Source organism: Nanorana parkeri, unplaced genomic scaffold (assembly GCF_000935625.1).
Source record: "Nanorana parkeri isolate BGI_ZX_2015 unplaced genomic scaffold, ASM93562v1 scaffold1914, whole genome shotgun sequence".
Classification (NCBI taxonomy): domain Eukaryota; kingdom Metazoa; phylum Chordata; class Amphibia; order Anura; family Dicroglossidae; genus Nanorana; species Nanorana parkeri.
In genome coordinates this window covers 140,714-167,934 of record NW_017308182.1, presented here as the reverse complement: position 1 = coordinate 167,934, position 27,221 = coordinate 140,714, and the positions used below count along the sequence as shown (strand labels likewise).

The following is a 27,221-nucleotide window of genomic DNA, read 5'->3' as shown; positions in this document are numbered from 1 at the left end:
CATGTAAGTAAATATGTACTTTTACTGTACAGGAACATTTTTTAAAATAATAATTCAATGTACATATGATTCCAAAATATATTACTTTATACACAGCTCTTATGCTGGAGACTAGACTAGCAAGTCTATCTTTGTTTTAGAATTCGTTTTCATGCGCATGTTATACATTATTAACTGTATAGACTTTTAATATTAAAGACCTGTGCTAGCACTGCTGTAATGTGTTATGATTTTTTCAGATGAGTATGTGCTTCACAGGACTGTAAAAACTAATAATGATGTAAGTTTTTATTGGGTTTCATTTTATCCACATTTGCATTCCTAAGAGAATCAGAAACAAAATGTTTGTTTCTGTTACAAGGTTGAATGAAAATGAATATCACTTACATCTGAATATACAGAAATAACAAAAAATATTAACGCAGCCAAAGTAATCTTGTGGTTGGGATTTGTGGCTGACCACTTAGGTTTATTATGATCAGAGAAAGATGTTCCTACGGTCTGTGGGAAAAGTGAACGTGTTCTCCATCTAGTGACTGTTTGGTGAATTACACCTTAAGGAGCTAGAACAATGTTCACCATCCTGCTTCAGATTTAGCAGTACAGTATATTTTCCAGTTCCCTTGACAGCTATATAAATGAAACAATTTGTATGTTTTTTAACCCCTTAATGACTTGGTTTGTAAGTGTATTTTTTGACATTGTAACCAAAATGATACTGCTGGGAGTCAATGGGGTTGATTTACTAAAGACAAATAGGCTGTTAACTATGCAAGGAAATTTTACCTTATCTTAGTGAATGTGGTGAAAATTAATTTTGCAAAGAATACCCAGTCACATGCAATTATGCTTGCATGTGATTGGGTGAAGGAAGTAAACAAAGCTTCACCTCATTCACTAAGCTAAGAAAACAAATCCCTTGCAAAGTGAAAGATCCTTTGAAAAGTAAACATCCTATTTGCCTTTTGTTAAACAACCCCAATGTTTTAAGCTTCCAGCCACAACATCTTAGTCAAAGCAAGTTCACAGTGCAGATGACCATGCACCAGTGTGTGTATAGTCATCTGCACATTTTCCTGCATCCATAGAATCATGTAGTGTAGCATAGCAACAAGTTCTGAAGGCTTGCATCTTTAATTGCCTGAAATGTAAGACCAGCCAAAATGTAATTTTGTAGTTTTGCAGAGTGGGAAAGGATTATAACCCGTGTCTAGTTTTCTTATGCCATCTGGGGCTCCATTAGGGAGTCTTCCACTCACTTACTGCACTGGTGACAATGATTTCACCAGAAAGGACGTAACGGATCATGTGTAGCAGAGATACAGATAGCAATTAAAATAGAGGACTCTACTACTGTAGTATGGGGCCGTTATCCACTAGTGTATATCTACACCCTGGAGACTGTTAAGGCCCACTTTACTAGAACCTACATTCACTGCTGGACTACCTTAAGGACTTTTTTTGCTAACATTTCTATTCTTTCTTTGAAAATATGACCTGGTATTGATATGTGAGGTAGAACTAAAATAAAGAGACTCATATTGAACATAAGACTGTCTGTATAGCTTGCAGCATGCTTTCAGCTTATCCCTGATCATGTTGAAGGAGCACATTAGAAAATCAAAAGAGAACTTGCTTAAGGGAACACAGGCATTCCTTTCAGATGTTTTCAGTCACTGTTCTACAAGTCTATTCTTCTACATGGCAAAGTACTGATTCAATTATTTTTACAATCACAGAATTTGTTTTTAGTTAGATTTATGTAGTTTGTATCTCAGAATAGTTACCCTTCTAATGAGACAATATCAGTCAAACGTCCGCAGGCATGCTGGCGATAGTATGTATATATGTATGTCAGTATTGCTTCTGACTCAGACCCCTTTTCCTGCTTAGATGAAAAGTGCAGGACCTCATACATTGTGCAAAGGAAGAACAGTTCTCGGACGTTCCATTTCATTCAGAACTATTCTTCCTTTAGGTACTTTATGTAAAGGTCCTACTATGTAGAAATATTAATAAACCTGATTTTATAATGTGAATAGGATGGGTAGCACACACATTGTTTTACTAGTTTGTTCTCAGTTGTACTCTTCATACAGTGGCCATTGTGTTGCATTGCACATTTAAAAGAAAAATTATCCTAATGCAGATAGGAGTAATCCTTCTGTGAAAATATTTGCATCTTTTTAGTTAAATATCTATGTGACTCCTGGAGCTGTGTGAACTTAGTTTGTTAAGGTCATTGTTTTATTCATGCACTGATGCTTTATTCCCTGTCTCCTTAGACAAAGGGCCTTGTTTATAGGAATTCCAGGCCAGGCCCTGTGCTGTCTGGTTACTATGGTAACCACTGAAAGGAGACTCCTGGGAATACGAACTTGAGACCAAAAATAACAGAGATTCCTATTGAAGTTCTCTCTGAAAACTTAGAGGGGCTTGGGGAAAAGTGTTCCCCAACCTCATTGTGCTCTTTTTTTTGTCCTTATTTTGAACCTCTCTGCCCCCTACTGCTCTGCTCTAATCCTTTTAAGTGCTTAGAGAAGTATTTGTCCACCAGGAGCTGGCCAGGTGTAAGGTCAAGTCTGAATCATTAAAGAAAGTGTTCAGGTCTCATATGCACTAATATGCACATAACTCAAGCAAAGAGAATTCTTGTATTTATGAATGAATACCTATTGCAGCTGTGGTGCATTCGTAACAAAAAACAAAAAGATCTAATATAATCTAAAGTGATGTTACATTATGCTAATAATGGACCCTTATAGTAAATGTGGTAACGCTAGCAGAAAACTACCCTGAAATGCTGTAAGTAACTGAACAAGCCTCCTCCTACCAAGATCACATTTTACAATGTCTGCCCTCTAGTGGATAAAATGTGCACAGCGCTGTATATGGTGACTTCTATCATGCTGCTTGTACAATATGACACCTGGCTGTAAAGTTGCATTACATATACAGTATCTAAGGCCTGAAGGGCAGCCATGCTGTTGGATAAACAAATGATTGGTGAATTCAGTTATATCTCATTCAGAATTTATAAAACCGGCCCAAGCTAGAACAAGTCTATTTCCTACAATAACATCCTATGGTATTATTGGAGGAAGTATGTTTCAGGATTCCAAGACATGGCAAAACACAGGAACACCTATGTTGCCTAAAGTGACCAATCAGTTTGATTTCATTACCAGGTATTGCTAACAAACTGGCAGCTTTAATCTAACTAGATGCATTTTCCTATTTTGTGCAAAAGTATGGAGTACACTGCTCCCAAGCCCTGAATTTGGGCAATTTCCTGGAAAATTGTATGGTGAACAACAGCAGGGACTTGTCCTATGCTTCACAAACTGCACAATTCCAAATGAAAAGACTGGTGCACCCTAAATATACAAAAGCTCTGAACTTTATTCATCTGGACAACATGACCAAAGAGTCCAAGCCTGGGACCTACTGTGACACATTTCACCTAATAAAGTTGGGCTTAATCGTATTTACATTTGATCGTATAGATGCTTTGTTCATGTTGTCCAGATAAATAACCAGCATTTTTTTACCAGAATTTTTGGGATTGCAGTTAGACTTTACCTTTTGGTTTGTGAAGGAAGCTTGTGCTGAGAATGCTAGCTTCCTGGTTCTCACAATGACACGTAATGAAAAGTAGTTTCAGAAGCAATAATCTGCTAGTATGCAGATAAGGAATTCTGATTCCATTATTACTTTTTTGATCTGTCTGTTTGCTCTGGGTTAGTGACATTGTTGAAACCAAAGACAGCCAGGAAACTAATATTCCTTTAAAAAGGTCAGCAATGGTAGCCCCCATATTTCTATCCTCACAGGTTCTCTTTTATGTACACCTTGCACTACAAAAAATGTCCACTTTCTAACTAAGTGATAATATTTCCCCATTGTATTAATCATCCATGGAGTATTAAGTCTCCTGTATGTTTCTGATACATGTGTTCGTTCAGATATGTTTCCGTTCACTGTCAGTGCATCCATTCAAATAACAGATCAGGAATTCTGAACATGACACCTATAGTTCCCAACTCTCCATCATCTGAAGGGAATGTCCCTCTTTTGGAACCAAATCCCCTGTCGCTCATTTGGAACCAAATCCTCTGTCCCTCTTTCTTCCTCAGGTGTCCCTCCTTTTGGTCTGATATACTGATATCTATAAAAATGTATTATTTACTATCAAAGGCTTTTTATTACACCTTTTATCTAGCTCTTATATTTTTCCATTTGTATTCTGAAGAGCTAAAATAAAGGAAAAGTAGTGGTGAAAAAAAGCAATTTTTGGTTAAACCAAACATATTTAGTGCATTCATTTCCATGGTCCGTGTTACTGGTGGTGTGACAGGAGTGTGACCTTTTCCTGCAACTTCATGCTATAATGTGCCTCATCTCAGAAAGTTGGGCGATATAAAAACCACTGATTTCTATCAGCTATAATGTTACATATTGGGAAGACATCAGTGCTATAATGAAAGCTAATCAGTTTAAGTGCTATGGGACATTTTGTTTTATTATTTCAAATTATTTACTTCTAAAGAATGTATTCTGTCTGGTTTCCTCCGCTTTTAGAGCTGAGCTGTCTGGTTTACTGCAGAGCTACATGTCACTGTGAGCGGCGTGCAGACAAATTGCTGTAACTTAACACATACCTTAGAGCCAGGGGCACCTGGGAAACCGGGAGCTCCAGCTGGGCCAACAGGTCCCTGTAAACAAAGACAAGCTGTGATTCAGAGTCGGCAGACACATCTTAAAGCTGTTTAGCCCTAAGTATTTTTACAGCTGTAGAGGAAATGAGACTACTGCAAGCACAGTACACATACATTGTACCCAATCAGACAATTATGTGCCAGCAGACAAATAAGTGCCACTTCTAAACAGTGTTTCTCTTCCTTCAAATGTTCAATTACATCTCAATAAAATGGCTGCAAACTATAAACAGCCTTAATTATTTGGTTACTTTGCTCTAGTCTTTATCCCTGCATGCACATCTCAGCTGAGATTTAATGGTTGCCATAAGAATGATGTCTTTGATCAGTAAAAGAAGATTCAATAATTGCATGCCTTATCGCTGACTGCCAATCATCTAAAGGGGCTGAGACTTCTATCCAGGCTTAATATGGTTTTCTAGGATTTTTTTTGACCAGACAATGTTGGCACATGGATGGTAGAATTGTTCCAGCATGCTAGGAGATTTCAAACACTTTTTAGTCACTTTGTAAAATGCGTTATTCGTTATTTACAGCAATATGCCATAAAAATATTGCATGCTTAAATATAAGAGCCTTCCAGAGGATTTCTAGGAAAAGGAAAATGTTCTGTTTTGTAGTAGTAGAGTAGAGCATTTCAATAGAGCCCAGGTTTTCTCAGGACCGAGGTCTACAGCTCTACCTGCTGGTGAACTCTGGTATAACTCAATGGAGATGACATACTAAAGCAGTAGAGAATGTTCTCTTAGCATAATGAATAAAGTTCAGCTATGTTCACTTTGAATACCCAATCACGTGCAAGGGAATTAAAAAAACAAAACAGAAATTTCCTTTGCATATGATTTCATGATTGGCATGAACAAAGCTTCAGTTGATTCACTAAACAAAGTGAGCATTCTCTATTTCTTTAGTAAATCAACCCAATTATTAATGAAGGAAAATCATATTGCTATGGTCTACAATCTTCAGATTAGAGTAGGGTTTCAATGCTGTTAACTTGGAGCTGGAGACCCCTTTATGGTACCACATAGAGAGATCCTTATCTAAAAAGTGTCAAAGATATGTAAAATCATTATGGAATTTAAATAAAATATTACAAAACAATACTTACAGGTGGACCAGCGGGACCTGGCAGACCGTCATTACCACGAGCACCCTGTAGAGAGAACATAATTCTTTAGTTATGATGCAATCATTTATACTTCATCAGTTGCTTTGCTGTTTGCCACTAAGATTTATAACATCTTAGGGCATGACTGTGTTTTACAAATGACTATTCCATTGGAAGCATACCTTATCAATGGTTATATACAGTTTTAATACGCAGTGTCTGAACTGTTACATGACTCTAAGCTGATTTTGATGTTTAGCTTGGGATTTCACTTCTGTCTTTTATGTGAATATGACGGATTTTGAAAAAAGTAAGAAAGCAATACACTAAAATGTAATCATTTGATAAAGCTTACATCTGTAGATCATAATTCAAGGTAGACAGTTAACTTCCTTACATTCTGCGGTTTAGAGACCTACAGAGATTTGTTCATCGTGTATATAAGGCATAACGTTTACTCTGCTAGGTAATAAATCATACTTATCAGATAACATGTTTTCTTAACACATACATTGAAATACCTTATTTATATTGCTTGTAAATTTACACCTGTTGTATGTTATGATATCTAATGCTACACGCACTGAAGCTACTACAATTAAATACTATTTGTAAAGGGAGGGAGGTTATTTTGAAGGAGCTGGGCCCCTAAAGGTGCCTACTGAGATCATTCATCTGAACCTGGCATTTATGTTTGGAGCTATTTGTGTGTTTGTAGATACTACTCAGTCATGGTACACATCCCCAAGCACAAGCTGTGATGGGGGGAGGTAGAATCATTCTTTGGGAGGGGAATGTTTTCCCCTAAGAAAGGCTAATGCAGGAAATGCCTGCTAGGCACCTAATGCAAATGTTTAAATTTGTGTCAGATCATTTGGCAGAGAGCTTATTCTCCATCCAGATCCTGCTTGATCCAGCCCTCAAATTCTATAGACAAGAAAGTCAGCAATCCCCAGCCAGTGGCTCTACATCCCCATGGGCCTTATCATTCACTTTGATGTTGCCTATGTCAGCCTCTTAGGTGACTGTTATTTTTTTGGCATGTTGCCTGTTCTTTCTTCAATGTAAAACTAATTAAAGTTTATTTTATTCAGTGATTAGTAGCTGTTTTTGAATAACGATCCTTGGTAACATTTGATATTTGCCAAGAACCACCTGGTGTAATTATTTTATCCACAGTAGCCCTAAAGGTCAGTATCTGCCTGCACACCCTAAATGTATACAACGAACACCAATATTTTTACATGATAAAACCGTACCTAAAAAAATATGCTCTGCACATGGCAAACATTTTTTTTATCATGTACCACTGGCTGGAAAATATTCATGTAATTTAATTATAAATTAAAGTGTATGCCATTTGTATCAACAAAGATCCTTCTCATGTATGAACATATTTTTAATAAGAAATAAAGGTACTTTTCATCAGCTAACAGTCAGCATCAGACCTGCCCTAAAAGCTTAAATTTCATTGATGGCAGTGAGGAAAATACTCCAGCTTTTTATAAGAACACATAAATGGCCTTGAGTGTTTCAGTCAATGTAGGCTAAATTAATGCTAAAGGAGAATTGATTTTCTACATTCGCATAGTCAGTACATTGCCAATTGACTTTGGGAATTAAATATGTTTGATTTTACTTTTGCTATTAAATAAAAACTGGAACAACATTGACTTTTGAAAGTACATATGTTCTTGTGACCGTGCCTTCTATGTGGAGAGTGAAATTGCTATTTATTTATTATTAAAAAAAAAAAATCACTAAAACATTTAAACCAAATCAGAAACAATAATAATAATAATTTGCAATTATCTTAAGCAATTATCTTTTAAAGCATGCCCTTCATACAAAGTTAGTTTATAAAACTGCACCTCAAAATGATAGAAAAAGCTGCTGCTTCTACACTGCCACCCAATGGTGGAAAGGCAACACTGCATGCAGCAACCTGCACACACAAAGACCGTACAGAGGTAGAATGTCTCTATAGTGCCACTCAGTGGGAGAAATGCCACATTGCACCAATTTCTAAACTTCAAAAATGTAAAAGGCCACATTTTTCGGGGATAAATTTGCTTTAGGAAAAGGCAGACAAAACAGCATCAGGTTTACATTGAATTCATTTTTTTTTTAGCCAAGGCTTTAATTTGACCTACTATTTAGGAGGACCTTACATGCCTTCACATCATTTTAATTGCTCCAGGCAAAATGTAAACTCTTTTAGTGATCTGTTATTGGCTTCCTGGAAACATTGCTGCAATGCCAAGTCAAAAAGTCTTATTTTTAATTGAATTCAAGTTCTATAAAAGTTACCCATTATTAGACTGAATGGAGCTTTCATAGCACCCTCTTGCTAGCTACTCTCCTATGCAACTTCCCACAACAAGATAGCCATCTATCTGCATTAAATGTGTCCTGTACTCTATAATGGGTCTGGAAGGTGGGGCTTGAATAAAAGCTTCCTAAACAAACAGAAATGTGCAGTTGGAGGCTGAAGTGCATACAGACATTGATGGGTTTTATTGAGAATCCCTGGCCTGCAAAAGCAAGATTAGGTGCTCCCACAAATCTAGGTTACCTGCAATCTGAGAATGAAAAAGCCCTCACCAAGTGAACTGTCTCCCTTAAATGTATTTACAGGCTAAATCTTTGAGTCTCTCTGAATTCTACCTTTAATTTTATGTTGCTTTTCATATATTTTTGTAGTATGATAAAAACCATGCAAGTAATGAACGGTGCACATCTTAGATAATTTAATTGAGCAACTTTTAAGCACTCTCTTTTTTTTTATTTTATGGTTTAAAAAGCATTTTTCATACTATTCTTAGAACTATTATCATATAAATTTCTAAGTAACTGAAGAACACTTCTGAGTATTAAGTGGCTAATTACTTCAATTCAAACCGGAGGTAGATAATGATGCACATGCACAATTACAGCTTGGAAAGATAATGGGTCAAAAATCTAAAGAGTAACAGTCATAAAAATATCCACTATTGAAATTTTAAAAATATATTTAAACATTTCAGAAGCTTGTTCATACTAAATATATAAAATTCGGAACTCTTTACCTCGATAGATGCTCGATTCCTGTTAGAAATCCTTTTTAATAGACAATGCTGCCAGCTTTCTGTAGCCTAAACTGTCTAAGCAAGTTGTTTCAGTATGCAGCAATACTATAGCTTTTTTATCCTAAAATGTTAAAGATTCTGTTTATTAGACGACTGCTGGATATAACATATCATTGAAACTGAAACTTGACTGGTTTAAAAAAGTGCTTCTATTTAATTTTTATCTTTAGTATAGAAATCTTGTAGCACCTAAAGACATGAAATGATTGCCATCCAATCTGTAATGAGCATGTCCATTTACAGTATCTATAATGATAGCACCATTTATATTCCAGGTGTGGTTGAAGTCCAATTCCAGACTAACTTTTTTTTTGATAGTGTGGGGAAGTATCAGGATCTTTTTCAGGTTTCTTTTTGCTTTGTCCCTGATGTAGAGCTTTCCCCACACTTCCTTTCCTGGGAATGGGTGTCACAGGAACAGGACAGGAAGTAGGGAGAAATCTCTGCACGTGGAGACACACAACAACATTTTCATATGCAGTGGGAAAGGGCTAGAACCTTTGTTTTATTTTTATAACTGTCTGATCCAATTGGAGTGATTTCCTCTCACTTCCTGCCATGGTGATGGCAGGACAGTACTTCCTAGGACAGCAAGTGATGGGAAATCTCCTCAACAGGGACAGAGACAACAGTAAAAACTCATCAGAAGTTCTGACCCGTCTGCATACTTATCAAAACTGATAATAGCTATGGCTGGCTGGGAAGGGGTTTAGTACATCAACTTCTTCCACTGAGCTTCTACTTAACAAAATAGAGCATCATCTTACCGATTTCATATTTTATCAGTTACTGGGCCAATAAAATATTAATTCGGACTGGCTGATTGACTTGGCTGGATTACTGACTTTGCACATCATGTCCACAATGCACTCCAAAGTGTGGCACGGGAAACAAAAGGAACAACTAGTCATATATTTTACTTTATGCAGGTCTGCATATTGTTTTCATACCTGCCTGCTGTTGCTGCATGCACAACCCAGAAAAGGAATGACAAAGCAGCGTCTGCTTGATAACTAGACTAGATGAAAACTACATCTACCCTATACTATATGTGCTCTGATTTCACATGCATGTTACTGACTATAAACATTAATGTCATGCAGACACAAGACCTGCATGCTGCAATGCAAGATGTGCATTATTTATTCACACTTATATTAAATCTTTGGACGTGCATTTATTTGGTGGACAATGTGTCAATTCAAGCTCCATATATGTGGTCGAATTGACTATCATGGCCAAATGTTTTCTGCTCTACATTGCATGGCTATGGTGGTAAATCTGTGTGCCCTGTAACTACAACTATCATCCCACAGGGGGTCACTGTACCATTCATCTCTCCTGGTTCAAGCTTTGCTAATGCATCTATAGCAAAACCTGGAAAAGATCCAGCCACCTCCTGCAGCACAAATGTATCTTATAAGGTCTACTTTAATCTTACTCCTTCTCTAAACAAAGAGATCTAAAATAATTTCATTTAATTCAGACACTATCCATTATTTTCCTGAAGCCGGTAAAGTATTTTTACCTGCAAGAGCAGCTTTTATGTTAGAATGGTCAACGCAGTACATTGTAGCTTTTAAATTTAGTGTTATTGTTGAAGGTTATTGGAGGGCAGATGTGAACCCAGGTAAGATAGGAATGTTGTAAACAAGCCTAAACAGAGACCATCCACACATAGTCAGGCATGGGACAAGAGAATGTTCAGCTCTGACCTATAAGCTTCAGGGGATTAGAAAGAGTTCTGATTACTTCTATTTTCTATAAATGCTTTAATGTTTATTTACACAGGAAATCTCTCTTATTTATCTGTGTTGTTTCCGAGATTTGTTTTAAACCAGTACAATGATTTGTTTCAAACTGGATACATCTCAGACAGTATTTATATTCACACTGTGAATAAACACATATTGTCATGCCAGTGGCTAGCCTGCACATGTAGGAGACACATTCAATGTAAAATATAATCCTTATCCACACACTTAATTGTTTTCTTTTTACAAGTCATGTCAGGTTTTTCTCTCACAGATGTAACTTCAAAGATGTAACCACTTGTAATCCAAGACTAGCTCACTGCAAAATATGTCAAATGTAACTGCGGTACTATGAAAACAATGACTGTACTGCGGCTTGGACTTCACTCATTTAAAGTAAATTGTAGTAGTCTTTATATAAACAATGGAAGCAGCCATTTTGTGGGCAGAGCAATCATTTACTTTTAGGGTTTTACTGGGTCCTACCAAAGCCTGAATTTTCTTGGTGCCCATAGCAACAAGATTTTCACTTTTTCTGCAGGATAGAAAATTAGATTTTAATTTTATTGGGTTTAATGGGAAACTTTGGTTTTAAGCTTTAATAACTGATTTCCATTCATGGTGTAGCCCATATAATTGGTTGGATACAAAACACTGAAGCAAAGAAAACGGAAGCAAAACTAAAAATCACCTAAATGACCACTAGCAAATTAAATCCAATTTTGGACATACTTAAACTTGTTTTTATTTTCATGGGCAAGTCCTTTTGCTTCAGTTTTCTATCAATGAAACATGATGAGTACACCAAATATAGATAAAATGGGTTACATAAGCCCTAATATGTAAGAACAAATCACAAACCCAGGTCAAAAGACTGTAATTTGTGAGTCCATTGATTTCATAATGCTTATGTGAGACTTTCATGCTCATATTTCCATTATGCTATGTTATTATTTGGCCTGTTCTCTCTGGACACTGCCATACTGAATAAACTAGCAAATATACGCTCCCTTACCATATATATGTATCTTTTACAGCTTTGGCGTCTGCCCTTATTTTAGTAATTTGATTTGTGTGTTAGTTACATCTATGAAGTGATTCATTAAAATTTGAGCAAGTACAGCTGGTTTCTGCAGCAACTAATGAAGTTTAGCTTTTCATGAACCATCCCCCTAATTTCTAAAAGGCTTTTTTCCCCCAAACTATACAGCATTGTGTCCTAAAAAGAACATACTGAACACAGTTATACCATATACTCTTACAGAGTGACTTCCAGTGTCATTTCCTTAATTAATACTTACAGCAGCACCAGAAGATCCAGGACGTCCTCTCTCACCAGGCAGACCACGGGGACCCTACAAAATCAAAGCATTTTTTAGGTCTCTAATTTATCTGAAGAGCAGAAACTTGTCTTGAAAGGGTAAACATGTAAAATGTCAGGTCATAAAGATAAAATTAAATACAATGCTACAGAGTACTTAAATATACTGTAATTGAATAAATTACAGTTGGCTTTTACTATAGTACAGTGCAAAGAGCAAAGCAATAATTGCAATACTCACAGCAACCAATCAAAACCCATGTTGTAGAGGTTTGACTGCAGTATGGTAACGTCTAGTTGCAATGGTTTTCAGTCTTCCCCCTTTCATCGTTGAATAAATAAGCCCCCTAAGCTATATCACAATTTAAATTGGCTTTCCACTTTCTACAAATCTGTGCAAGGCTAATTGATGGGTTTTCTGACCACTGGTTATAACCAGAGTATAAATACAGGGGTCTTCCACTTTGCTGTTGGAAGGAGTAACCCCCAGTTACATCATATATCAGTAAACAGAATCAGTAATCAATTTGCATATTTATTATATATGTATAGAGAGTGTGAAAAGGCCATCATTAGGAGTGGGTCATGTGAAAGAACAGTTAACTTACCATTGGACCAGGAGAACCAGCTTCACCAGGGGAACCACCTTCACCCTATATGAATATAAAAATCATTAAAGGACTTGTATTACTAGGAGTTCTTATCATGAAGTTTAAATAATTACCACTACTATGTCCAAAATTATAGTTTCAATATAGTATGAACAACCAGAGCTTTGTGTGGGCAGCTTTTAATGGGTTAGTATGAAAAAAATAACAAGAAATGCTATATGAAGGAAATGTCGAGGGGGCATCTGATTAATTCTGTGGAGGCATTACTTACTATTGCCTCCCATGATGCCAACTCTGGGAACATGCAATGTATGCTAAAAAAAAAACTTGCATATTCTAAGAATATTTCTATGTGTTGGAATACAACATTATCCATTAGAATCAGATCAATAATTATGTGTACTACTGTAAGTAAAACTGCTGAATAGTTAAAAAAAATGTAATTTCTAGGCTCATTACCTTTGCACCAGCAGCACCAGATTCACCCTTTGTGCCATCCACACCTGGGTAACCCTGCAATTCAATTAGACATATATTATTATAATACAGGTTCCTATTCAGTTACTTGTAGACAAGAATGTTAATGCATTTTAATACAAACCCTGTGTCCTTTTACTCCAGGAAGTCCAGGAGTTCCGGGGAATCCACGTGCACCCTACAAAATAAATAAGATTTGTTTATGTTTACAATAATAAATATACATTCAAATCGCTAAGAATCACATTGCTTTCTTAAAAAAATTAAAAAAAAATAAGTTGAGTTTCTGGTCATTTCTAAAAGCTATGTAACTATGTAGCTATGTAGCATGGCAGGTAACTTGGTTTACTATATATACAATTTCACCTAGATTAAGGTCATAGTTGGAATGTTCCACTCCTGGGGCATTATCAAATACTAGTCCAACCCACACAGGACACAGTATTTTCCAATAAAGATTTGGTGTTCCATGAGCAGGACATTCTCAATCTTTCATTGTATCATTGTTCCATCAGTTTCCATTTACGGTAATAATGTAGTTGTACCCCCATAAATGCCATCAGTCTTCCACTAGTCAGATGTAATTTCTTCTAGTTATTATGTTGGTATTCCACAAGAAGGGCAAGATGTTCCTTATCAGGAGGATCACTGATCAACCTCATAACATAATGCTTTCCAATAATGGGGTCAGTGCTCCAACATTCTGGCATGAAGGTCTCCATAATTTGAAGCATTGTTGCAGTAGTAGTAATAATATTTTTCATTAACAGTGTTATTGTTCATCCAGTGCAACATGATTAATTCCACGAAAATTCTGTTACTCCCATTAATTATCTCCACAATTTACCACAGCAGGATCCATGGTCCTCCAGCGTACCATAATATATTCCATATATAATGTCATGTCATCTTTCAACAGTGGTTTATGGCACATGTCTCTAATGAAATGTCCATCACGGGGCCTTCTGAAAGCATTGTCAAACAAGTCCACCAGCTCTTCCAATTGCCATCTTCATCTTATATTTGTGCTAAGTATGTCACATCAATAAAATGTGTTACCTTGTATCTGTATTGTAAATCATTTGGGCATGGAATTTTAGAATAGCATATAGCTACTATGGGGGCCTTAGACATGTATGCTACATTATGTTATAGCATATATTAATGGAAAAGATGAACTTACTAAATTTCATTAACGTTTATCCACAATTTAATACAATTTTTTTACCTGAGGTCCTGGAGCTCCACGTTCACCAGACTTGCCAGGTTTTCCAGCTTCACCCTTAATGAATTAATGAAACATTAAGTTTAGATAAGCACTTCTAATTCTATAGTTCTATTCCATGTTGGTCCACAAGATTATTACTATACCATTAACTGACTATATCAATGGGTATTATCTTTTGGTATCAATTAATTCAACTCGGCCAACTCATTGTTCATATATGGTTTGTCATATTGGTCAGTTTGGAAGGCCAAGCATTTGGCAACCATGCTGGAGTCTAGGTCACACAGAATACCAAATTAATGTTTGTGCAATAAATGTATACACAGACAGGTATCAGACATCTGTACAGCCAGATATCGATCGCCCTCGGGAGTCTTTTATACTGATATAATAGTGCTTACCAGACCTGTATAACACCTTTTAAAATATGATCTTTCTCAGGCTGTTTGAGTCTATTAGTACAGTCTCAATTATATTTACCAACAGATATGTAGTATGAGGGTTTGCTGTGGATATCAATTGAATGAATTGTTTAGTTTTGGGAAAATCTAAAGAAGGTATCACAGAGATTGTACAACATGTGTGGGCAGCTTCAGACAAGCTACCTGTTTTTACAGATCATGTCTATGTGTAGCCGTAAGGTCTCTGTTGGCAGATTAGGTTTACAATGGTATAAAGGTTTACTTGTTGGTATAAAAGCTACACACATTGGCATATAATTGGGACCATTTTGCAGTTCCTCTATGAGCAAGGTAATTGAAATATAGAGTTTTTCTTTCACATGATTGGATGTTTGAAATTAACATACTTTTGTATATCAGGCCTTATGCATCCAACTGCATGCTAAGTATAGGCGCCCTGACTATTACATATTTTTGGAATTTATGAAAAACAAACATGCAAAATCATGAAACTTACATCATCACCAGGTTTTCCAGCAGGGCCGGGTGGACCACGGGGACCCATAGGGCCCTAAACAAAAAACAAAACAAGAGTCTGAGATAAATTAAACAAAACTTTAAGCGATATCACAAGTTGGGCAGAAGTGCTCCCTCTACTGTCCGGAGGTTGGAACATTTTTACTTTCTACTCATAAGACATATTTATCTGTTATGTTTATAAAAGTTGTTCACAAACTATTATAATATAGCTAGTTAAAATCCCAAGCAGCTAAATAATGCACTCTTCACTCCCAGATAAGAAATATTTGAGCAAAAACTATCCGATGATTCTGTGTGATATGGCAGTGCATGGCTCACTTTAAACACCTAGACACCATCATTAAGTTTCACGGTATTTGACAGCCATCACTTCACAGTATATGTCTGCCATTTAGACCATGCGGTACAGATCTCATGCTGAAGCCATAACTTAAATGTTCCATGAAAATGTACTTTATATATAATCACGAAAGCAGACAAGGTGTCACCAGTAGCACTTTGCTCAGTGGCTGAAATAATTATACTGAAGATTGCTACATAATTGTGTGACAAGATTCCAATCACATAAAATAATAAAAATGGCCAATAGATAAAACATATGTATTTATCCCTGTACATTGTGAGCAAAGACATGATATTTCTTAGCAGAGTTGTAATTGATGGCTAACAAAGGATTAATGTTAGGTGAAGATTTATAAAGAAATGCAGAACAAAAGTATGTACTTTACTAAATATTGATCCAGTATGTCTGAAAGTGGTATCATATTGAAGATACATTGTGGGGGGATTTATCAAAACTGGAGCAGACAAAATCTAGAGCAGTTGCCCATGGCAACCAATCCGCTTCTCTCTTTAGTTTGTTCAGTTAAGAGTTGAAAATGAAAGAGAAGCTGATTGGTTGACATGCACAGCTGCTCCAGATTTTGTCTGCTCAGAACTGTATAGATTTTATACAGTAACAGAGTATATCTGCTACATTGCCTATATAAAAAAAAACTTGACACTAAAGATGTATTTTATTATGAAGGTATGTATATATGCATGGGTGTTGCGGGATGGGTATAAATCAGACCGACCTCTTTTCAGTCTGAAATGTCAATACAATATGGTCTAGATCGAGGTCTGTTCAAGTTTGGCAGTATTATAGTATTTACCTATGGATGTATTTGAGTATATGTAAACCCTAACAATACACTCCTCTTATTTTCTCCCCTTTGGTCTGTTAAACACAGCATTTATCTACACACTTCCTGTCCTAGGGTGACAATGCTGCTCCTCCATAGACACAGTACAGGGACTGAGCGTGTCAACCCTTGAACAGGAAGTGTGATACTGGCAGGATCACTAGGTAAAAATAAAGGAAAAGGTGCCTTAAAAAAGAAAAGTAATGCAGACCCCACATTTAAGGACTGGTAAGCTACAATATACTGTATTACATCTTTGTTCCTGGGTTTAGAAACACTTGAATAGCTTGTGTGCACAAAGAACTGAGAATTTTAGGTTTTATTCTATATAAAATAAATATATTACTTACAGCAGCACCAGATTCACCAGGCTCACCGGGATTTCCTTGAAAACCTTGAGGTCCCTAAAAATAAAATAAATCACAGTTAACTGCAAATCAGTAGCCTGATATATGAAATCATAATATGATGACATTAGCATAACATATATACTTACAGAAGTACCTGATGGTCCAGGGGGTCCTCTAGGTCCCATAGGGCCCTATGATATAAATAAAACATGATTAAATTATAACCTAGATAGTGAAGCCTTATTTAAAAAAGGGAATCAATGGCCTTCTGTATTGCACTGCTGGTATGTAACTGTATGCTTTTTGTTTTTACTCGGCAACACATCTATATTTATTTAGCACAGCTTCTTAGAGGCTTTGGGCTGGACAGCAGCCATGTTTACCAGTTCTTGATTTCATTTACTGCCTGCCAAGAAAGGCTAGAGTGTAGACGTTTCCTGGAGGAATTCTGTGTGCATTCTATGAAGCAGCGGCCGATGTCTGCGTGTTTAAGAGCGGCCCCGTCCAGCTCTAAACAAATCCTGCATTATGTTTACAGTTCTGTGGTTGCTTTTATTGATTTCTTTTTTATGAACGGCTTACTTAGGAAAGGAAATAATTAAAGTAATTGTGTCTAATTTGGGTAGATGCATAGTTGTTACGAGTTTGTCTGGCCATTTGTTGGGGCACTGCAGACATTGTGGTAATTGTAATGTGCTGCTCTTGTCTATTCACAGATAATGAAAATGTTTTTCTTTGAAACACGGGTAGGCATCTAATGTCAGCTGCTGAGTTCCTATACTGTAAGTCCCAGTAATTGGGGAGTCATGGCTTGCCTAAGTAACACCTGTGATATGTCTACTAAAAAAAGGTAATAATAAAAGATGGTTAAAAGCTTAACACAAACTTTGCCCTGAAAGTATCATTTTGTCTAAAAAGCCTGTTTTCTTCACTACTGACCCCTTCCTTGCACTTCCCCTCCCATCCACGGTTCAAGATAGAAAAAGCTTGGAGCTTACACAGCGCTAAGGACCCAACCCCATTCCCGTAACAGTGCTCAAGCCTGGTGCCTGACTACTCATGTGAGGAGAATACCCATGCTCCACCATAACTGGAGGTACAAGGTGTACTATGGGCCTCCAGGAGGGCAGAATATGTTTTTTGTTGTTGCTGAATCTTTAGTTATTAAAAATAACATAATACAGACAAAAAGCCAAACCAATCACCAAACAGTGATAAAATAGTACAGGCAATGAGCAGCTTGAATCAAAATGCGATACAAAGAGCAAGGTCAAACACCAAAACTATGACCCATCTTGCTAGAAACATGACTATTAGCTTAGAAATAATTGTAATTAAGCAGCTGTAATTAAGGAAAAAGGGACCCGGCAGGGCAGGATATTGAACAAACCTATTACTTTGCTCTAAATGTGCAAAGTACAAGTTCCTGTTATTTGCTGTGTGTATACAAAGCAACATAGTGGATATTAATGCTATTATAATAACAATGCTGTTTTTGGCATGTCTTTAATATAACAGCACATAAGTGTATATTTGTTTATAACACATGCAACATGTGCTTCGCTTCCTTCTTTGTAGTGATGCACAATGTTTGTGTTTTTTTGTTCTTCTAGTTGGTCTGTTCAGGATAATTACAATCAGTAGTCTCTATTTGTGGTTGAGATTTTTTTGCATTAATACTGGAGAAATAAAATGAACACAAAAGCAGAGTTGTTTCCATCTACTCTGGACTCAGCAGCTATTCTGGTGTAACCTTTCAGTCAATGGAAACACTGTTGGAAATACAACAGCATATTACTGATATTCTAATTTTCTTGATATACTGTTATGTCTTTTGAGCTGTAGATGTTGCTGGCAAAAATTTGATTGGTCACTCATTTTCTTCTCTCCAGTCTTAGTGTCCTAGTGGTTTTGTCACAAAGCACAGGCAATAGGCACAGGTGACATTCTTACCATTGGTCCTTGCATAACGCCCATTTGTGCACCACCAGCTTTCTCATCAAAGCCTCCTGTCATCTGAGCAGCAAAGCCCTGCAGAAACAAACATCACCATTAGAGTTTACAAACACAAGTCAACATTCCTTGCATTGTTTTAATTGCAACATCTAAAACAGTTTGTCAATTGTATCATGGAATGTTTACATACACAGCACAAATCCAAGAATGCTATAGGAAATCCTTGCAACACTGATATCAGTTTATATGTTAGACAATTGTCAAGCTTTCTCTGTAGTATTATCCACTCTCCTATACAGGTTTTATGTCTTGAAGACTGGAAACTTCTGTATTTCTTAAAATGTATGCTCTTTTAAGAAATTACTAATTACTAAACAAATTGCAGGAACATTCATTTAAATTATCCAATAATGTGAAAATCTAATTCCTCTTTACTTATATCATCTACATGTTATTGGTTTTCAAAGTGTACAGGAGTTAGCATTTCACATGAGTGGATGATTAAATATTGACTTACTTTAATGAGTTAATATTCTCAACGACATAAGTAACTCAGCCTCAGTGAATCTGCATGACAACCAGACAACTTGCATTTTCAGAACAAAAGTTCAGTAATGGCAGCCTGCATATTTCTTTCAATGCAGTACGTTCTTTCAGTCAGTAAATTCCCTTGTGTTTCAATAAAAGGCAATTAAAGGCTACAAAGGTGAAGACCTAAGCTGGCCATCCCAAAGAGACCCTGCCATCTGGCACATTCAGGTCAAAGTGACAAGATGTAAAGCCCACCACCTGACTACCTTACACTGACACAAAAGTCAAGACCTAGGCTAAAAAACTCAAAGGGACCCTGCCATCATGCCCATTCAGGTCAAAGTGACAAGGTCTGTGTAAAGTTCACCACCTGACTACCTTATACTGACAAAAAAGTCAAGACCTAGGCTAAAAAACTCAGAGACCCTGCCATCATGCCCATTCAGGTCAAAGCGACAAGGTGTTAAACCCACCAGCTGACTACCTTATACTCACACAAATGTTAAGAGCTAGGCTGAAAAACTCAGAAACCCTGCCATCATGCTCATTCAGGTCAAAGTGACAAGGTGTTAAGCCCACCAGCTGACTACCTTATACACACACAAATGTTAAGAGCTAGGCTGAAAAACTCAAAGAGACCCTGCCATCATGCCCATTAAGGGCAAAGTGACCACGTCCATGTAAAGCTCAACACCAAACTACCTTATACTCACAGAAAGGTCAAGACCTAGGCTGCCAAACTAAGAGAGACGCTGGCATCTTGCCCATTCAGGGCAAAGTGGCAAGGCCTGTATAAAACTCACCTCCTGACCACTTTATATTCACCTCTCTACTGCTCCATCACTACTCCTTCTTCTTTTGCCAATGCCACATGATGTTACTCCCTTTATCATGTGACAATGCTGGGACCTAGTAATTGGCTGTTAGGGCCCAGACACAGTATCACTGGATGAGGTTACATGTTCCCTCATATTTAAAAGCACCAGGTATTTTGCAGCGGCAGCCATGACATAAAGAGTGGTGGTGGTGGGGGGCACTGGAGTGGTGAGTATAAGGTGGTTAAGCAGTGGGCTTTACACAGACCCATTTACTTTGTTCTGAATGAGCAAGGTGACACAGTCTCTCTAAGGGTAGGCAGGATTCCATTTGTTTCATTAACCTGCACATATCTTTTGGTAGAAGAATAGAGCTAAAAGGTTTACCACAAGCTTGATACACATGGGAATGTCTACTTTGCAAATTATTTGCAAATCAATGCACTTACTAATGTGTAATACCCCCCTTGGCTGCACTATATGGCATAAGGAAGGTGACAACACTTTATAAGCCTTACTCTGTACCTCTACCCTGGCTTCTGTTTGCACTTTATACTATTGAGGAAGGTCCTCATACTGGTCCTGCCCCTTCCTGAACTCTCCTCCTGTAAGCCCAGGTCCACTGAAAGCATGAATTCAATGTTCAGCTGGCTCATAAAAAAGATAAACTAAAAATGTTTTTCATCTCCTGAAGGATTACATAAAATCTTCAGTCCATCAACTTATTTTATAGCTGTATCTTAATGGCATGCAAAAGTGACCATGTTTGTGTCCACAGTATTCAGATTAGGGATATTCAGATACCAAATACCATACTCGGTACAAGTACAAGTATAAGTACAGATACTTTTCCAGCTCCAAGACTAGACTAGAGAAAAATTCAAACGTTAGGAGGCAGCTGTCATTTGTAAGGAACATATGGAGCTCCTGGGATTTGTGAATCCCAGTTTTAATGTATGATTTTTGTTTTATAAATATATATAAGGGATGCACCGATACCATTTTTTCAAGTACAAGTACCTATACTTTTCCAAGTACTCACAGATACAAGTACTGATACATTTTTGTTTAGTGTCATGTGACAGTTTTTCTAAAACAATACAGACTAATTATTTCAGGACAGTGGTGGAGCACCAGAGCCCGGTCCCAGCTGTAACTGCTGCAACCCTGGTAGTTCTTGTGAAAATGCCAAGTATCAGCACTGGTATCTGAACTGGTATCTGAACATCCCTAATTCAGATCTGTATCTAGTTTTTTTGCAGCTTCCTGCATTATTAAATGGGACTTATTTGTATCTATGTACAGCAGTCATACATGGTTACACCCCTAATTAATAGTATTGTGTATGTTTGTACGGATTATATGTTATTTTTAATAAACTGAAATTTGAAAAGGGATATTTGCTTCATTGTGTGATGAATGTTTCAAAATTAAAAACGGATTGATCACAGAGTTCTCTATAAGCCATAGTGATCAGTGCACAATTAGCCTGGGGGGGGGAATTAATTCCCAAAAAACTTTACAGATAAATGATATACTATCAAAGCAGCTGGTAATAAGAGTATTCTCAAAATATTTAATATTTTAGTTAATATTTTTTGTAGGGTTACTGTACTAGGAAGTTCCTAATGTCCTGTTATAGATCAATGTGTACTTGCTCCATTTGCTGCACGACAACCAATATTAGATGGAACAATAAAACATGATTTCTAACTGGTTGCTCTGGGTTTCTGAGCCCACTGACAATGACAATTTTGGGTTCATTTCCTATTCCAGGAAATTCCTATACTCACCATTACCATTTAGATGCACTAGTTCCATACGTATAGCTGGGTGAAACTTTTATAAGTGAACCCCTTTGTCTTTAGAGCCTTTATATCTGTGCTTATGAGGAAGTCAAATTATATATAACTAAAGTGCATTTAAAAAAAAACAACTTATTGGAGTCAAGTGAATCTTTCACTTTGAAGACCTGACCATGCTCAAAGGAAATGGAAAAAAAACCAGGAATTTCCTAAGCAGATGATTGGATGGTTGAAGTGAATATCACTGAGATCAGTGAAAAAGGTAATCCTTTAGTAAATCAACTCTATCTACCTAGCTTAGGTTACCTTGTGCTGTTAAAGTAAAGTAATCTTTTTCTAAGTAAAACATGATGGCCGTCATTCCTGACCACACTCTAAAAATACTAATTGCCTGGCTATTTTACTGCCCACTTTAATACCTTTAAAGTCAGTGACCGTGAACAAGGATGCAGATTAGGAAAGTCAGAGCTCCTTATCTGTATACTTACTCTTGGTTAGTGAGGAAAAAGAAAAGTATTGAATGACAGCCAGGCAACTAGCATTTGTGAAAAAAGAGGTCAGCCTCCATGTTTCTCTTAGGAAAAGTGTTCTTTAACACATTAATTCTTCGTGATCTTTGATAAGCAAGACCATTCTTTATTTCCAATTACGTGTTGTTTGGTCATATCTGAACAGTGTCTCTTAAAATTATTTTCCTATTAAAACATATTTAAAAATTCTAATGATGCAACAATTATGCTTGTTACTTTTTAATCTCTGTCAGGCCTAAGTAATAAAACAGTGCTGAAGGCAGTTATATACAAAGTGCTGTAGCCAATAACAATCAGATTGCTGTTCAGAGCAATTGGGTTGATATCTATAGGTTACTACATTCTTTTTACATTGCCTCCATTGAATTAGCCTGATACAGAGGCAGTGATGTGTAGCTCTGTACAGTACCACTACATTAGTATATTTCTTTTTCAGTTTAGGACTGATTTGATTAAGCTGTCAGTTGAGGAAGAACTGCAACGTTTAGGGAGAAAATGAGATATGCTGGGACTCATAGTTCTATGACAACTAGAGTTTTAGGTGGCAGGTTGCTCTAGTCTGTTTTAAATCAATGCTGCTCATATTTAGGTTGAATATTGGAAATATTAGAATATCTGATTATATTCTTGGGGCCAAAAATTATACCTCTGGCCAACGAGTTGTAGAGGTGACATGGAAATTCAGCCATGTAATGATCTAACCTGTTAAGTAATGCAGACATTATGGGAGTCCTCCTTTTTGTACCATCTGGAAGTTCTGATTGGCCACCAGACTATCTATATTTTTTATATGGCCAGTGCTGGATTTCCATCACTTGAGACTGTACACAACCTTAGGCCACGAAAGCCATACCCCTGTGCTAGGATCATTTATTTTTCTCTGCAAATAACTTTTTCTTGCTTTACTTTTCCACTCCAGGCTTAGAATATTGTGACAGTGTGTAAATAAAAGTACATCATATTACTCTTCTATGAATTATGGTGAGAAAATGTTTGCATTATAACTATACAAAGCTGCCTCTTTGCCACTGATGCCTGTAGGCGCAGCTTTACTGAGCCTAACAGTAAGTCCAGCCCCAGATATAGGCATGCACATATGTGACCAGATTTGGTAAGATAGCATTCAGCATCCATGTGCTATACAATTGTAGATATATCTGTTATATATTATTAGTTGTGTTAAACTCACAATTTTATGGGTAACTTTTGTTTTGTACTGTTACTTTACTGTTCAATAATTCCAGGTAAGTAAACCCTCAACCTTCCCATGACATCATTGGATGCTTGAAGTAAATACAGTGTAAGGTTTTCTTGGCTGGTGAACTTATACTTCCACAGTTCATATTAGGAAACTCTGAAAGGCTTTTTACTTAGCAGAATTTTACTGCAGATCATTTTCTAGCTGTACTGCAGGTTCTAGATTGATTTATATTATGTAAACAACCTGCTTTTCCATTTCTAATATATAATGCATCTGTGCACACCAAATGCAGCCAGTTACACTGATTAAAAGCATTTGTTAGAGATACATAACATCGTTGTATATACTTAGGTGTTCTGTTACCCTTTTTAAATACCTGAAAAAATCTTAAAAACATTAATTTGCTATACTGTACAAAAATGTGTAATTCTAGTTCCTTGTGAAAGCCAGCAATTCTACTAATGTGAGCAAGTCTAGTTGCATGACTTTGATCCACATTGGGGTTTTCACATTTGTGATAATGATGAGGCATCTCTGTCTATGTTTGCAGTTGGACAATCATCTGCTTGTACAGTGTCCAGCCAGAGAAGAAAAAAAACTTTCTGGGCAGAGAAGATATTTTGTGTCAGAGGAATGCAAACAAACTGCCTGATTACAAAGAGTGACTGTTATGAGCTACTTTCTAACAGCGAAGTCTTTCAGCACTGTCAGGTTGGTTTAGCAATGTAGAGCAAATGTCCCAGACTGATATGACCCTGCAATGTGAACTCTGTGGCTTTGTGGAAACGGCTGGGTGTCAGAGCTGAGCCTACTTACTCCGCCAAGGCCAGGGGGTCCAGGTGGGCCAGGGGTTCCTGGATTTCCAGGAGTACCGGGTTCGCCATCTCTTCCGCGGGGTCCGGGAGAACCCTTAATGGCACATAAAATGGGCACATTATTTTCAGGTCATCAAGACTAGACAGTTTAAAATTTGTTATGGGCACATTGTGGCATATTTAAAGGGCAGTGGATGTTAATTATACCAAACATTCACTGGTGGTGAATGTTTGGTATAAGTAATGTGGTGGTCAAATTCATATTCACTGCTTTATAAATATGTCTCTTTGTGTTACAGTTATGCTACATGGATGCAATATTTACAGACAATGAATAATGGATTGCAGTTATGACAGACCAGTAAAACAAAAATACATGTGGTATAAGTTTAAAGTAGTTTATATTATCCTATCACACAATGTATCTAATCCATGTTGCTTAGGAATTTATAAAGTAATCCCTAAAAATAGCTTGTCCTATTCTACTGGTATAACACTACTTAGTCATACAAGGATGACTTATCCCTCCTCCTTTTTATAGAACACTGCATTGGGCATTGGGCAAGACAGGCACATTATTTCTATGCCAATAAAGATGGCTAACCATATGAGATAGACAGTCTCAAACATTTTAAGGAAGGCTATAAATATTATAATGTTTTGTTATTTCTTATTCACACAAGACTGATACACTGTTTCGATTCACTAGGAGTGTCACATTTACATATATAAGAAGTCTAATTAAAACAATAACATTTTGATTTTGATCTTCTTTCCTGCTTTAAATATATATATTGGACCTAATTTCTGCCTGGTGTCTTGCCTCCTGCACATCTAAACTGTTGGTAAAATAACAACCCACTAAACAACCCACTAATTTATTTAGTCATCTGTGTCTATTTCATGTGGCCCTATATATCTATTTCCTTACTTTCTCGCCTTTGTCTCCACGATCACCTCTTGGTCCTTGTTCACCAGAAGGTCCCTAATAAACAACAATAACATATAATAATAAGATGACAATTAAGGGAGAGCTAAGAAAGAATATATCAGAGCATGAAAAAAATCATAAAGCACTTACATCTTTAATGTCACCAGGTTCGCCTTTCTGTCCCTAGAAGATCAACCAGGAAAGTGTTAATTAAATGAGCAAGGATCAAAATATTAGGTGAATTAGTATATGTTCATAGGGCAACCATAAACATCCTTATTTAACTTAATTATATAAATGAGTATATTTAATATAATGCAGACGTATCACAGTACAACAGAAGTGATTACCACATGGCTTTGGGTCAGCACTTGTGTGACAATCATAGTTATAATGCTCTACATTTTCTGATAATACATGACAAATAATGTCTTAACATTTTGGATCACTGGATCCTTTTTCCACTTTTATACCATTGAAGGGGCTCTCTATAATATTTCATAATCTGCATTTAATCAATCTCTACATTAAGTAAAAAATAATTTACCTTTAGTATACTGTTCCCTGTTTGTTGGAAGAAAAGTGAAGAAAAAAAGAAAAATTGTCACTATGGAGTCATTTATATTGAGGCATGACAAAACATGACACACTACAATTAAACAGAGAGATCAGAACGTACACAAAAGTCAGATACAAAAAAGGCCTTCTTCATTTGAAGAAGTTAAGTGTTAAATCACATGACACACAGGACTTCCGCTACTAAACCAGTGTTCCAGCACACGCTTTCATGACAAGTGGATGTGCTACATGTTTGTACATTTTTGCTTGCAGAGCCCTGAAGCACAGGTCAGCGCAAAAATGAAAAGAGCTTTTGTTTTTGGTAAAATATGAAAGTAGGTTAGTTAATGGCTGTTAGTTGCAATGTTTTACATGAACAGGTAAACTAGAGGTAAGGAGGAAATTGTTAGTTACAAAGAAACACAAACAATGGTTATTATGATCACAGATGTTAATTAAACCTTCACATAGCACTGCTAATCATACATCTTGTATGAATGCAAGGATACAGCTCATTAACCGCATGAGCTTGTAATCATAGGTAATACTGTTTACAATCACAGTGCTAGCTGTGCAGGTAAGCTTTTAAAAAGGGATCCCCAGTGATTATATATCTTCTGCCTTTTAAACAAATGACATGAATAGGTTAATATGCCTTTCATATTTATAGCTACACGTGGTTTTGTGCTCTGTGTGCTTCCAGTCTGACTGCCAAACAAAACCGCAGAAGTACAGACCTGTGGTTTCAACATAAGGCAAATAAAGGACAAAGTACTATTCCTACTTTAGTGAAATCTTTAATTAAACAGTATAAAACTTAGATTTTCTTGTACAGTGCTGTACTAGTAAAATGTATATATATATATATCTATAGATATATACAGTGGGGCAAAAAAGTATTTAGTCAGCCACCAATTGTGCAAGTTCTCCCACTTAAAAAGATGAGCGAGGCCTGTAATTGGCATCATATGTAGACCTCAACTATGAAAGACAAAATGAGATAACAAATCCAGACAAATCACATTGGCTGATTTGGAACGAATTTATTTGCAAATTATGGGGGAAAATAAGTATTTGGTCACCTACAAATAAGCAAGAGTTCTGGCTCTCACAGACCTGTACCTTCTTCTTTAAGAGGCTCCTCTGTCCTGCACTCATTACCTGTATCAATGGCACCTGTTTGAACTTGTTATCAGTATAAAAGACACCTGTCCACAACCTCAAACAGTCACACTCCAAACTCCACTATGGTGAAG

At 36.7% G+C, this 27,221-nt stretch overlaps 1 protein-coding gene across 1 annotated transcript in view; it reads right to left on the bottom strand.

The window, feature by feature from the left end:
- The window catches only part of COL2A1 (collagen type II alpha 1 chain), a 65,239-nt gene that overhangs the window by 33,178 nt on the left and 4,840 nt on the right, over window positions 1–27,221 (bottom strand). Inside the window, exons 3-17 of the mRNA XM_018572045.1 lie at window positions 25,955–25,971; window positions 25,558–25,590; window positions 25,408–25,461; window positions 24,478–24,570; window positions 18,777–18,854; window positions 16,970–17,014; window positions 16,824–16,877; window positions 15,267–15,320; window positions 14,349–14,402; window positions 13,245–13,298; window positions 13,103–13,156; window positions 12,641–12,685; window positions 12,013–12,066; window positions 5,830–5,874; window positions 4,662–4,715 (exon numbers count right to left, since the gene is read on the bottom strand). Coding sequence (XP_018427547.1) covers window positions 4,662–4,715; window positions 5,830–5,874; window positions 12,013–12,066; window positions 12,641–12,685; window positions 13,103–13,156; window positions 13,245–13,298; window positions 14,349–14,402; window positions 15,267–15,320; window positions 16,824–16,877; window positions 16,970–17,014; window positions 18,777–18,854; window positions 24,478–24,570; window positions 25,408–25,461; window positions 25,558–25,590; window positions 25,955–25,971 — 788 coding nt within the window. The remainder of the gene's footprint in view (window positions 1–4,661; window positions 4,716–5,829; window positions 5,875–12,012; window positions 12,067–12,640; window positions 12,686–13,102; window positions 13,157–13,244; window positions 13,299–14,348; window positions 14,403–15,266; window positions 15,321–16,823; window positions 16,878–16,969; window positions 17,015–18,776; window positions 18,855–24,477; window positions 24,571–25,407; window positions 25,462–25,557; window positions 25,591–25,954; window positions 25,972–27,221) is intronic.